Below are 12,887 nucleotides of genomic sequence, written 5' to 3'. Positions count from 1 at the left end.
TCCAAGCAATTATTATGTAGGATGTGAATAAAGTCCTATGGAATTGATTGGTCTTAATGACAGAGTTATTTCTATGTGTCTTTTCATCATTCAATTAAGTGGAAAAGTTTGAGGTTATAATGCTTCAGAGCTTAGTGAGAGATTATATTGTCATGATGGTTATAATGGAGGAATAGCACTTCCATCACCAGCAGATCATCCATCCCCGCTAATTGGTCAGAGTGAGAATAGCGAATTTACTGTGTGACCGCTCTGAGCTGATAACACTGGCAAAATCTATGATGGTGCGGCCAGAATGTCTCCATTGTACAATTGTAACATTAATTTAAGTGTTCAAGAAAAAAACACTTCTTATTCTTTGTGAGAATTCAGTAGCTACGGAATAGAGAAAGCCTACAACTTCTTGTATTGAACTAAATAGACTAAATCATGAAACAGATCAGAATAAGAAACATATAGGGGAAGATTTATCAAGCTGTCTGAAAGTCAGAATATTCCTAGTTGCCCATGGCAATCAATCACAGCTCCCCTTTAAAATATTCATGAGCACTGGTAAAATGAAAGCTGAGCTGTAATTGGTTGAGACAGCTTGATAAATCTGCCCCATAGTATCCCCTGGATGTGCTGTTCTGTCACATCCCTTGGACTGTTCTCTTTCCACTTTGTCTATAGGAAGGATGAGATCCAAGACTCCCTTTTATTCAGAAAGGCTAAGCTAAATACTCCATGTTCCGAGTGAGGGGCCTTTCTTTTGACTATGTCCAGAACATGGCTGCCATCTTGAAAAACAGCCATATTGGATCAAGGACAGGTTTTTATAATGGGAAGCTGCGACACAAAACTGGCACAGACACTTTATAAATACATGTTCTAGTAGTTTGCACTTTCTTTTCAGTGCAAAATCAGACAGAAAACTGGTGCAAACACTTTACTAAATGTTGACCAATGTCATTAATCACAGAACGGAGCTTAAATAGTTTTCTTTTTTGATTCACAACATTTTTGGGGCTTTCTAAAGTAGGTGGAGTTATCTCTAAGATGGCCACCACAGAATACTACAAATCTCATGATCAAGCAATGTTGTGGACATATGATCAGTGACCTTCTGCCCTGTGTCTTTTACAGAGGGGCAAAATCAGTAGAGCAGTAGCATTTAAAGAGCAGTAGCATTTTCATTCTTCTTTATAGTGTATGTCCACAAAATTTTAAATAACAACTAATTACATATTACCTTAAATTTAATGACCCATTTGAATATGAATTATGCTTATTCCTAGAATACCATTGTAACTCTGATAATGGGCAGCAATAATTAACATGCAGCAAATTCTATACCTGTAGCTTTTCTACTGGAGGTTTTCCCCCAACATTTCCAAGCAATTTTAAAAACAAGAATGTGTGAACTTGGTTCTACTGTTATGAAGTTTCAAAGTAATATTGTAAAGGATATTATGGAGACTCTTGGGAGGTTTAGGAGACAGAGCATAGATATGTCTGCTGTCACATTTAAACTCTTGTGCAATAACTAGATAAAGTTTTAATAAGCCATGGTTTGTTGTGGAAGCTCCTGCCAACATAGATTATTTGTCCGAAATCCTTCAGAAAAATAAAGAATTAAGTGATTGCCTCCCTGCTTTATTAATCACTACTGTTCTGTGAAGGATTGTATGCTAATAGCAGATAGCAGGTTAAGAGTACTAGTACTGTGCATTACACAAATATATTTTTTATTTATAGTCCTTAAAATCAGGAACACCTAGGAGAGAGTAATGCTATGCTCATAGATAAAGAGCAGTAGTTCTGTGGCCATAGAAAAGAAGTATTGTGCTGTGCCCATTGGTAAAAAATAAGGATACTAGTACTGTGCTGTGCCCACAGGTAAATAATACGAGCACTAGTACTGTGCAGTGCCCATGGGTAAAAAATAAAGGTAGTAGTACTGTGCTGTGCCCATTGGTAAAAAATAAGGATACTAGTACTGTGCTGTGCCCACAGGTAAATAATTCGAGCAGTAGCACTGTGCAGTGCCCATGGGTAAAAAATAAAGGTAGTAGTACTGTGCTGTGCCCATAGGTATAAAATAAGGGTAGTAGTACTGTGCTGTGCCCACAGCTAAAGAATACAAGCAGTAGCACTGTGCTTTGCCCATAGATAGCAAAAAGAGCAGTAGTTCTGTTCTGTGCTCATAGAATAGAAGAATAAGAGTAGTATTGTGTTGTGCCAATAGTTAAAAAATACAAGTAGTAGGTACTGTGCTTTGCCCAAAGCTAAAAAATACGAGCAGTAGCTCTGTGCTGTGCCGATAGAGAGCAAAAAGAGCAGTAGTTCTGTGCCCATAGAAAAGAAAAATAAGAGTAGTATTGTGCTGTACCCATACATCCACAATAAGAGTAGTAGTACTGTTCTGTGCCATTGGTAAATAACAAGCGCAGTAGTACTGTGCTGTGTCCATCGATAAAGAATAAGAGTAATAGCATTGTGCTGTGTCCATGGATAAATAAGAGTAGTAGTACAGTGCTGTGCCCATGGATGAAGAATTGGAGCAGTAGTGCTGTGCTATATCCATAAGAGCGGTAGTACTGTGCTGAACTTTATCTAATTCCTTGAAGCTAGCCATAGATGTGTTATTCAGAAATGTAACCCACCCAGTAATGTACATACGGTACACAATTTTTTCTTCAATGTGAATGTATATTAGGGAAATATCTTTTAATACATTTTTATTGAATTATTTAGCTTTGGGATTCATTTAGATTAATTATCTTTTAATAGCTTAGTGGGAACCAGATAAAGAGTGTACTTCCTGTATGTTCTTATCGTTTTGCACCCTGGACACCTCATGATTGTTACCGCCAGTTACCTGATGTCTAAAACACCCACATCACACGGCTTTCCAGAATGTTAGCACATTGACTATAATAGGGGCAGATCAAAGGTCAGGCAGGGGGAATGGAACAGAAGAAATGGATGTTTTACACATTCATTATCCTTCTAATCTGCAGTGCACATAGCACAGAAACAAGATCAGGAGGTCTAAAACAAAGGCTTAGTCCAAGAAAATTCATGAAGCTTTCAACTAAGGGTTTAGGATACATAATTTATGTTATAGCAATGCTCAGACTTTGAAAAATGTCACTATTAATTTGTTTCTGTAAGGAATATTATTATACTACATCCAGCCCATAATTCTAAGCATTATTTTAAATGTATACTTACAAATATTATAGGAATTTTGTTACTGTCTACTGTTTTGCTGTGAACTTTTCCTCCGCTCCTTCCGGTACGTCAGATGTAATGAGCTGGTGGCCTCTTACACTGCAGTCTCCACTCTGCTTGTCAGAGAAGTTCAGCATATAATTCCCAGCCAATACACTGAGTGTATCATTAGAGATAAATAGGCTATGGGTGCAGATGCAACAATATTGCATCCATCCCTGGCCTTCACTGAGTATGTTCTGGGAGGTCCCCAGTGATGTAAGTGTCCATGTAAGGTTACATTACTGAGGAAACACCCTAGACATCTTGTTCACTCTTCCTTCCCCTTTCATGGGGAGGAGGCAGAACAGGACAACATATAAACATTTTTTTAGTACATAAAACATACAAATACATAATTTTATGAAAAATTTCACTAATTCAAATTCTCCACTTCCCCCTCTTTGTCACTGACAGAGAGAGAAAAAAATGTTATTCATACTCAATTCCAAATGTTCTTAGGGTCCTTCTCTGCACTTTAGTCGAACTGTGCGCGTTCTTCAGTGCTAAAACGTCTTGCACAGGTATTTAAGAAGTGTCTGCGCTGCGATTGTGGTGCAGCTGCCCTGGGGGGGGGTTGTTGTCGGACCGAGCGCCATATTTAACTTTGAAATTTTGTTGCACGCCCTATGTTAAAGATGCACCACAAAAAGAGATGGTGAACTCTGTCGGACCTGAGCGGAGAAGCGACACATTCATGATATCAGGCGCACAATCTTCGTGAATCGCAGCACACAGCATTATACGTGGACAATGCACTTTCTGTGAACTCCAGCTGCTTTGTAAGTAAATGTGCCCCATTGCCTCACCTCTCTGAAACCCTAGTGATAAATATTACCCCCTCGATTCCAGTCTCTATATTTGGGATATTTGAACTTGTAGCAATAAAATGAAATTTATATGGATTAATATCAAGGTGTGTACCTTCTGGCTATACAAAGACAAGTTATTCGGAATATAAATGTAAGGGTTGTTTATAGTTGCGCCGCACAACAGATGAAAAGGATCAATACCACACCAATGCGGCTTAGCACCTTGAGGATTTAAGCCTTGGCCTGATGAAGATGCCATTCTGGCTTTGAAACTTGTTGCCAAATTAATAAATCGAAATTGAATTTTCACCCGTTCTTCCTTTTCGTCTATAAACAACGCCATTTTGTTCTGCATTTATTTTCCAAGTCATTACTGAGTCATATCTCCGTCTGGAGCTAGAGCAACCCAGTTATATATTAACCACTTATTACCAAAGGTTTATTTTCTTTCCTTTTTTAATTTTTTTTCCTTTTTTTCTACAACTCACATACACAAATCCCTTTAAATCTCTTCATTTCCATACCTCTCCTACACAAGCTATTTGAATATTTTTGATTATTAATCCATGATCCGTGACATGGGATGTTCAAATATTCCAAAGATAGAGAATAGAATTGAGGGGATAAATATTACCCCCTGAATTTCAGTCTTCATTTTTGGGATATTTGAACGTGTACAGATAAAATCAAATTTTTATGGATTAATAATCAAAGTCTTACAGGGTTCTCATACACCCTACCAAACAGACTCTATACTGGGGCAAGACCATAAGATGTCTAGGAAATTAATTTCTGAGGTCTTACATCTGTGGCAGGATTCCTTACTGTCTGTATGTTCACTTTAGACCAAGATACCCAACATTACTGTGATGGACACAAAAGGAGTTCTCAACAAAAACAGCAGGTGGCGCTATTCTTTCATAATTGCTGGAATTAAAGTGAATGAGAAGTGATGATAAACCTGACCCTAAATTTATGTTTATACATATCCTTTTGGTTGCTTTCTATCAGTGTTTGCAAAATTCCATTAAAGAAATTTGTGCTTTTAGCATCAATTTTGGAAAATGGCAAACATTCAATTTAGTGTTACACTCATATGGGCCAGTGATGGGGGGGGGGGGTGTTTGCTGTTTTTAATTTGTTTTGACCTTTTCGTTTTGAGTTTAACCCTGGCTTAGTATAAATCAGGTATGCATCTCTTACTGTAAATGCCCCTGTTGGCATGTTGTAGGCTAATTTGATGTCTCATCTACAATATTACAGGTGTCTGATTACTACAAAATCCAATAATGATGAACCAGTGAACAGCTGGACCCCTCTGACATGTATCATAATGAAGCATGAGCCTTATTTCTCAACTCTAAATTCTGAGTGATGGATTGGATTGTGTCATACTGTAATACTATCACTAGGTGGCAGCAGAGATAAAGCAGAAATTCTGCAATACTACATATATATAAAATACACCATTTATACACAATTTACACAAAGAAAAAATGTATAATGAAGTCACGGGTTGGATGCGTAAAATAACAATGTTTTATTATTTCAAATGTTCAGTTTAATTTTTTTCTTACGCTACTTTCAGATTTATGTATATTGAGCTTACATCAAACCCATATTTCTATGGATTTCGTGATGTATCTGCCAGGTGGCTGTGCTCATAGGCAATTCTATGCTGGCCCCTTGTCACGAGTGTTTAGAGTCCCAGGCTCCCCACCGCGTCTACTTACCTGTCCCCTGCTGTGCAGGCGCGTCCCCGACTCCTTGGGAGCACGTGCCAGTTTCAGAAGATTTAAAGGGCTAGCGCGCCAAGGATACCATTTAAGCCTGCCTCTCCCTGCACACCCTGCCGGATCTTTTTGCTATATGCCTCTGAGAAAGCTTGTATTGTTGCCATGTGCTTTTTTATCGATTCCCCATTGTGACCCCGATTCCTCGTTTGACTTTCATCCTGTTCCATCTGTCCTGACCTGTTGCTATGTGATCTGACTCTGATCCCGTGCTGCCCATCCTAACCTCCTGCCTATCCCCGACTACCATTCTGCCTGACGTCTCCGTACCTCGCCTTGGCTGCCACCGCGGACGAAGCCGCACCTGTGGAACGACCTGGTGGTACCACGTCCAACCCGCTTTGCGGCGGGCTCTGGTGAAAACCGGGTGCCAATTAGATTCCGGTCCCAGGTGTCGGCTTACCTCATCGCGCGTTGTGGTCCGGTGGGTCCACTACCCCTAGAGCCTGACACCTCTGCCTGGAATAGAATTGCACATTCACCCGGTTACAGGCTACAGGTGTGCAGATGTGGGAGCAGGAACACCCTATGTTGGCTGATTCCGTCGACAGTCACGGCCCCCTTTACCCCTCCAAGTGGTGGTGGGAAAAAGGGGAAAATAATTGCAAATCTTGGTTTTGTGAAAAATTATTTCATTACACCAAAATACTGGTGTACAAGTACTGATAAATATCCCCCTGTGTGTTTGTCTGTCCCTCTGTTATTCCTACCAAAAGCGGATGATTAAATTTCTGGGAAGGAGGAATAAAAGAGCAAATGGCAATTTAGGTCCTCCAAAATTTCAATGAAAATGTCAGATTTTTTTTTTACAAAAAAACTAGTATTCCTATTTTCAGGTGTATACTATGTGGGATATTTATCAGGGTTTCTGCTCCATGTTGTGGAGTGTTGAGGGGACGGGGGCTGGTGGGCAGTGGACTGGCACAGGACGTTCCTGTCCTCGTGCCTTCACACTGCAGCCAGCAATTTCTTATATGTAAAAACCGCCGCCTGAGTTTATATCTACGCCAGACAGGGCCCAGAGTAGAGATAAACTCTGCACAGGACCCTCTCGATGTATCCGTATGCACCGGAGCAGCGGCGCATGAATGTTGGCGTATGACGGATAACCCCCTATATACTTAGAATGATAAGAACATCAATATATTTATTTTAGAAATGTAGCTGCAGTGAAACCATTTCCAAATATTTAGAGAAACAAGTACAGGCAGTCCCCGGGTTACATACAAGAGTTATTTAGGTTTGTGCTTAAGTTGAATTTGTCAGAACTGTATATTTTATAATTGTAACTCCAGACAAATTTTCTTTTTGTCCTAGTGAAAATTGGATTTTCAAAATTTTGTGTTATCATGGAAACAAGGATTATAAAGAAAACATCCTTACAGACACCTTACAGCTGATCATTGCAACCTGGGACTAAAGTAAAGCATCTGCACAGCTTCATTACAGGTCACAGTGGTCAGAGAAGTCTGTGTGTAACTAGGGGTCATCTAAGAGTCAGGTGTCTTAAATACCTTGCACCACATTAGTTTTAGACACTTTTATGATGAGTATTTAAATAAGGCGTGGCCTCAGAAAAGGGGGCGTGGTATTTTCACTGGTGAAAAAAATTTTTTTGCATCCTTTGCATGAACTTACAGACTGAAGAGGTTTCATTTGTATGAAGGGAGTCGCTTTTGGGTCACTTCAGGTTAAATGGCCCGAACTTTTGTCGGGGCTTTGGTTCACCTTTAACAATCCTGCTGCTAATCCCCCCAGGGATGCTATCTCACACACGCACTTTAAGATTCTTGTCCTTATCAAACTTTATAATTAATATATATATATATATATATATATATATATATATATATATATACACTCACCGGCCACTTTATTAGGTACACCATGCTAGTAACGGGTTGGACCCCCTTTTGCCTTCAAAACTGCCCCAATTCTTCGTGGCATAGATACAACAAGGTGCTGGAAGCATTCCTCAGAGATTTTGGTCCATATTGACATGATGGCATCACACAGTTGCCGCAGATTTGTCGGCTGCACATCCATGATGCGAATCTCCCGTTCCACCACATCCCAAAGATGCTCTATTGGATTGAGATCTGGTGACTGTGGAGGCCATTTGAGTACAGTGACCTCATTGTCATGTTCAAGAAACCAGTCTGAGATGATTCCAGCTTTATGACATGGCGCATTATCCTGCTGAAAGTAGCCATCAGATGTTGGGTACATTGTGGTCATAAAGGGATGGACATGGTCAGCAACAATACTCAGGTAGGCTGTGGCGTTGCAACGATGCTCAATTGGTACCAAGGGGCCCAAAGAGTTCCAAGAAAATATTCCCCACACCATGACACCACCACCACCAGCCTGAACCGTTGATACAAGGCAGGATGGATCCATGCTTTCATGTTGTTGACGCCAAATTCTGACCCTACCATCCGAATGTCGCAGCAGAAATCGAGACTCATCAGACCAGGCAACGTTTTTCCAATCTTCTACTGTCCAATTTCGATGAGCTTGTGCAAATTGTAGCCTCAGTTTCCTGTTCTTAGCTGGAAGGAGTGGCACCCGGTGTGGTCTTTTGCTGCTGTAGCCCATCTGCCTCAAAGTTCTATGTACTGTGTGTTCAGAGATGCTCTTCTGCCTACCTTGGTTGTAACGGGTGGCGATTTGAGTCACTGTTGCCTTTCTATCAGCTCGAACCAGTCTGCCCATTCTCCTCTGACCTCTGGCATCAACAAGGCATTTCCGCCCACAGAACTGCCGCTCACTGGATGTTTTTTCTTTTTCGGACCATTCTCTGTAAACCCTAGAGATGGTTGTGCGTGAAAATCCCAGTAGATCAGCAGTTTCTGAAATACTCAGACCAGCCCTTCTGGCACCAACAACCATGCCACGTTCAAAGGCACTCAAATCACCTTTCTTCCCCATACTGATGCTCGGTTTGAACTGCAGGAGATTGTCTTGACCATGTCTACATGCCTAAATGCACTGAGTTGCCGCCATGTGATTGGCTGATTAGAAATAAAGTGTTAACGAGCAGTTGGACAGGTGTACCTAATAAAGTGGCCGGTGAGTGTATATATATAATGTGTGTGTGTGTGTTATGAATTGTTTGTATTTTATGATTTTTGTACAAGTTGTATTTGTGCTTTTGTATAATTAAAAAAAACTTTATAAAATATATGTGCCACAGTTATAAACAATCTATCACTTGGGTTCCCAAACCTAGACGCCAACGTCTGATACCTTCCATTCCTCCTAAGTACATGATCATGATGTGTGTTACTGCCACAGATATTTATGATGTATTTCCACCTTTTTGTGGACACTAGATTAACCCTAATGCATTTTTCAGGGTAAGAAGACCACCTGCCCCCAGTGCTGGAACGAGAAATACATTGTAAGTACATATTTTGTTGTTACTGGAAAGCTATTGGGGGATATGTGCAAGAAATAAAAGCTGAAATCTCATGTCTTGCAACAATATTGATATTGTATTCATGTGTAACTGGTAACATATTTTCCATATGTTGGCTGATGCTATCTTATTATTTGGAGGACTTGCCACCAAAAGTTACTTGTCTCTGCAGTATGTTCCTATTTCGGCCATCTTTGAAGCATTGTAAGCTCTATCTAGTGGAATCTATATTTACTGTGTATTGTTCCATGTATAAAAGGATTATTTGATGCTGCTTGAGTAATGAAAATGTAACAAGTTTCCACTATACTTTCTATATAAATTCCTCACTGTTTTCTAGATCTCTGCTTGCTGTCATTGAACAGGAAGCTTCATTTTTCTCTTCCTGACCCAGTCCATGGTCATATCATGTCACACAGGTGCATGGCTTGTTATATCACATAGCTCCGATTACTCTCTTTAGACCAGTGATTTTCAACCTTTAGACTTTAGACTAACGAGCCGTGCACCTGTGTGACATCACATGACCATGGACCGGGGCAGGAAGTGAGCAATGAAGCTTCCCGTCCAATGAAAGCAAGCAGAGATCTAGAAAATTGTGAGAAAGTATATTTGAAAATGGTATAACTTTTCATCACACAAACAATAACATTTACTTGTTGATGAACAACCCCTTTAATTTTTTTTTTAATTGTAGTATTTTGGGAAATTGCTACTTATGCAATTTGCTAATGTTACAGTAAGTTGGTAAGCATGAAGTAGACCAGTGATTTTCAACCTTTTTTGAGCCGCGGCACACTTTTTATACTTAGAAAATCCTGGGGCACACCACCAACCAAAATAGCACGAAATGACACTAAAACCGTCATATTATACGTATAGTTAATAATATAGATTCTACATTTATTTTATTCACTCAGTGTGAAACCTGGGCCTGTTTCGATAAACACAAAAGGGATATCCTGGCAGGAATAGTGGAAAGACACACACAAAGCTCTTACCCAACAGTTCTCAGTTTCTCCCTGTTTTTAGTATATGGTGCTGATTATTATGTGGCTCATATACTGCAAAATAAAGGGATACAATGAGAAGTACTATGGCCAGAGTACGAGTGCCAGCTCATATACTCAGCATATGAGCTGGTGCTTGTAGTACTCCAGCCTCATGACTATAGTATTTCTCATTTTACATTTCTCATTGTTATATGCAGTATACTGCTGGAGTACTAAAAGTACCAGCTCATATGCTGAGTATTCTACCAACAGTTCATATACTCAGGCAAAAGCTCATATAGTCAGCATTATTGGTGGGCATTATCTTGGCGGTGGCCAAATGCGAGAGTCTCTCCGCTCTCAGGATGATGCGCCGGCCTCGGTGACGTCATTTTGTCGCTCGAGATTCAAAGCTTGTGCATGTGTTATTGTACACGTCTCCTACATTGTAAGAAGCCGTGACTGCGCATCGCTGCGCATTGCCGGGAAACAAAACACAGGGGGCACCATAGTTTGGGGAACTTTCCCCGCGGCACACCCGACCATGTGTCGCGGCACACTAGTGTGCCACTGCACACTAGTTGAAAATCACTGAAGTAGACACTTACCAGTGAGTAATCAGAGACTGACTAAGCCCCAAAGATTGACGAACATCTTGACGTTTAGTTCATTATTGTTGTATTAATGAGGCCACTTTAACTTTTGACACTATTTGTGATTTTTCTTCTTAATATATCTTTTATCCCGTTCTCACCAGTTCATTCAGTAATCTGAAACGTTTGGGGGGAAGGATATATAATTTTCTATATAACACTTCATTATGGCGCGCTAAATACTCAGCCCCAGCGATATGACAGCCCTGATTACATATTATTCTGTCTAATCAGCTGAACATTGTATTCATACAGATGGAAAGTGTATGCAGATTATACAGTACGTATAGCACACAGCCTTATACTGAGTCTTTCTAAAAATGAATTCACTGACAATATGCGCCATTAAAAGAAATCTGATTGCGTAGACAAACATTGTATACACAAATATCGCTGAATATTACCTATAAGAAGACGCCTGATCAGTACACCTGTCCCTGAACAATCGCAATGTCCTTTATATCACAATGTCTTATCTCCCAAGTCATTAATACAAATGTTTTCTATATTATAAGAAATATACAAAAATAAACTTTTATATGCAAGTAAAGATAAAAGTCTTTTTTTTATAAATAGCTTTCACCTTTAAAGTCTTGAAGTCAGTAATCTAGTGTGGTTCATATAGGTAATAAGACTGTTTATGATCATTATGTGACCTGTAACCATTATTTTGTAGCAGCTTCTCTTTCTTAAGACTGTATTGTAATTGACTGGTCTCACTGAGTAGATGGCTGGAGACCTAGCTGCTCTGACTCACTGCTCCCCCTCCCCTCTGCATAGACTTCTATGTAATATCCTGGACTATGAGTGCTTCTGATTTGTAGCTAGCAATATGGAATACAGCAGAGTTACAGAGCAAATGCAGATTAGAAGGGAAGGTGGAAGCATAGGAAGTGCCATAATAAGAAGAGGAAGAACCATTTTTCTCTAATTTATGCAAAGTTTGTTGAAATATTAGAGATCAGTTGCACATAGATGAAAAGCCCTTGACTTCACAGCAATAACAAATTATTATACTGCATATCCTTGCATGTAATATGTATGTACCTTGGTTATATTTGTGTATTATTAGTATTATTAAATGCAATGCTGCTTTTTATCACATTTATCATGGAGCTAAGTGCACCATCCTATCATGTTGTCCTCGCCCTCCCGCCTGATTTATCAGCAGGCTCTGGGCAACTAATAAAACTCAGCGGGCAGCTGCGATGTGCTGCACTGGTGGGGCACTTCTACACCAGGTACCACCTATCTTAAAATGTCATTATAGGTTGTGCTGGTAAGGGCACAGGCTATAGGCAGCGCACAGGAACGCACCGCACTGGCACACTCAGCTGCCGGCTTTGCCACACCGCTCCATCCTTATTTGATGTGGAGGTGGCATAAGAGCGAAATAAGTGCAATTTTCTAGCCGTATGCCAGTATTTGCCCCTATTTCAGGGCTTGTTCACCAGAAAATCCCCTATGTGTGTACCATGCACTGACCTGACCTGATCTGACTGTTGTCATAGTATAGATGGACCTGACCCCACATTTTGCTATAAGGTCATATAATATAGTTTGTCAGGGGATTTGGGCAAAATATTGTACTCAAAAAGTTTACCAGTTTCTAGCTACCATCTAGAAAGTCACACAACTCTTAATGTATAGATTTTATATTGCTAAATATATTAATATTGGTATACCCAATATTAAATCCTATGCAGTAGGATAGCTGTAGTAATGTCATCTGATCAGTTATGGACTAAGCAACTCATAGAAACAACAAGGCAGAACATGCCTCCATATTTTACCCCAATATACTTTAGCCCCCAGGTAGGGCATGAAATGTCCTTTCTAGAATCCCCTCTTATTTGTGCAATTTGAAAATGTCCTCCAAAATCAAGTAAAAATAAGTAGAGAAGAGTCATATTTGCCTGAGAAGAGTGAAGGTTAGAGGCTGCAGAGGGAGTGTCACTTCA

The 12,887-nt window shown here is 39.9% G+C and overlaps 1 protein-coding gene across 11 annotated transcripts in view; it reads left to right on the top strand.

The window, feature by feature from the left end:
• IQSEC1 (IQ motif and Sec7 domain ArfGEF 1) overlaps positions 1–12,887 on the top strand; it is a 411,145-nt gene that overhangs the window by 168,492 nt on the left and 229,766 nt on the right. For all 11 annotated transcript variants that reach the window (XM_072128363.1, XM_072128368.1, XM_072128362.1 and 8 more), the window contains one exon: positions 9,219–9,263. In XM_072128363.1, coding sequence (XP_071984464.1) covers positions 9,219–9,263 — 45 coding nt within the window. The remainder of the gene's footprint in view (positions 1–9,218; positions 9,264–12,887) is intronic.

This window comes from Engystomops pustulosus, chromosome 10 (assembly GCF_040894005.1).
Source record: "Engystomops pustulosus chromosome 10, aEngPut4.maternal, whole genome shotgun sequence".
In the NCBI taxonomy this organism is placed as follows: domain Eukaryota; kingdom Metazoa; phylum Chordata; class Amphibia; order Anura; family Leptodactylidae; genus Engystomops; species Engystomops pustulosus.
The sequence above is the reverse complement of the archived record's forward strand: the minus strand, read 5'-3'. Positions and strand labels throughout refer to the sequence as shown.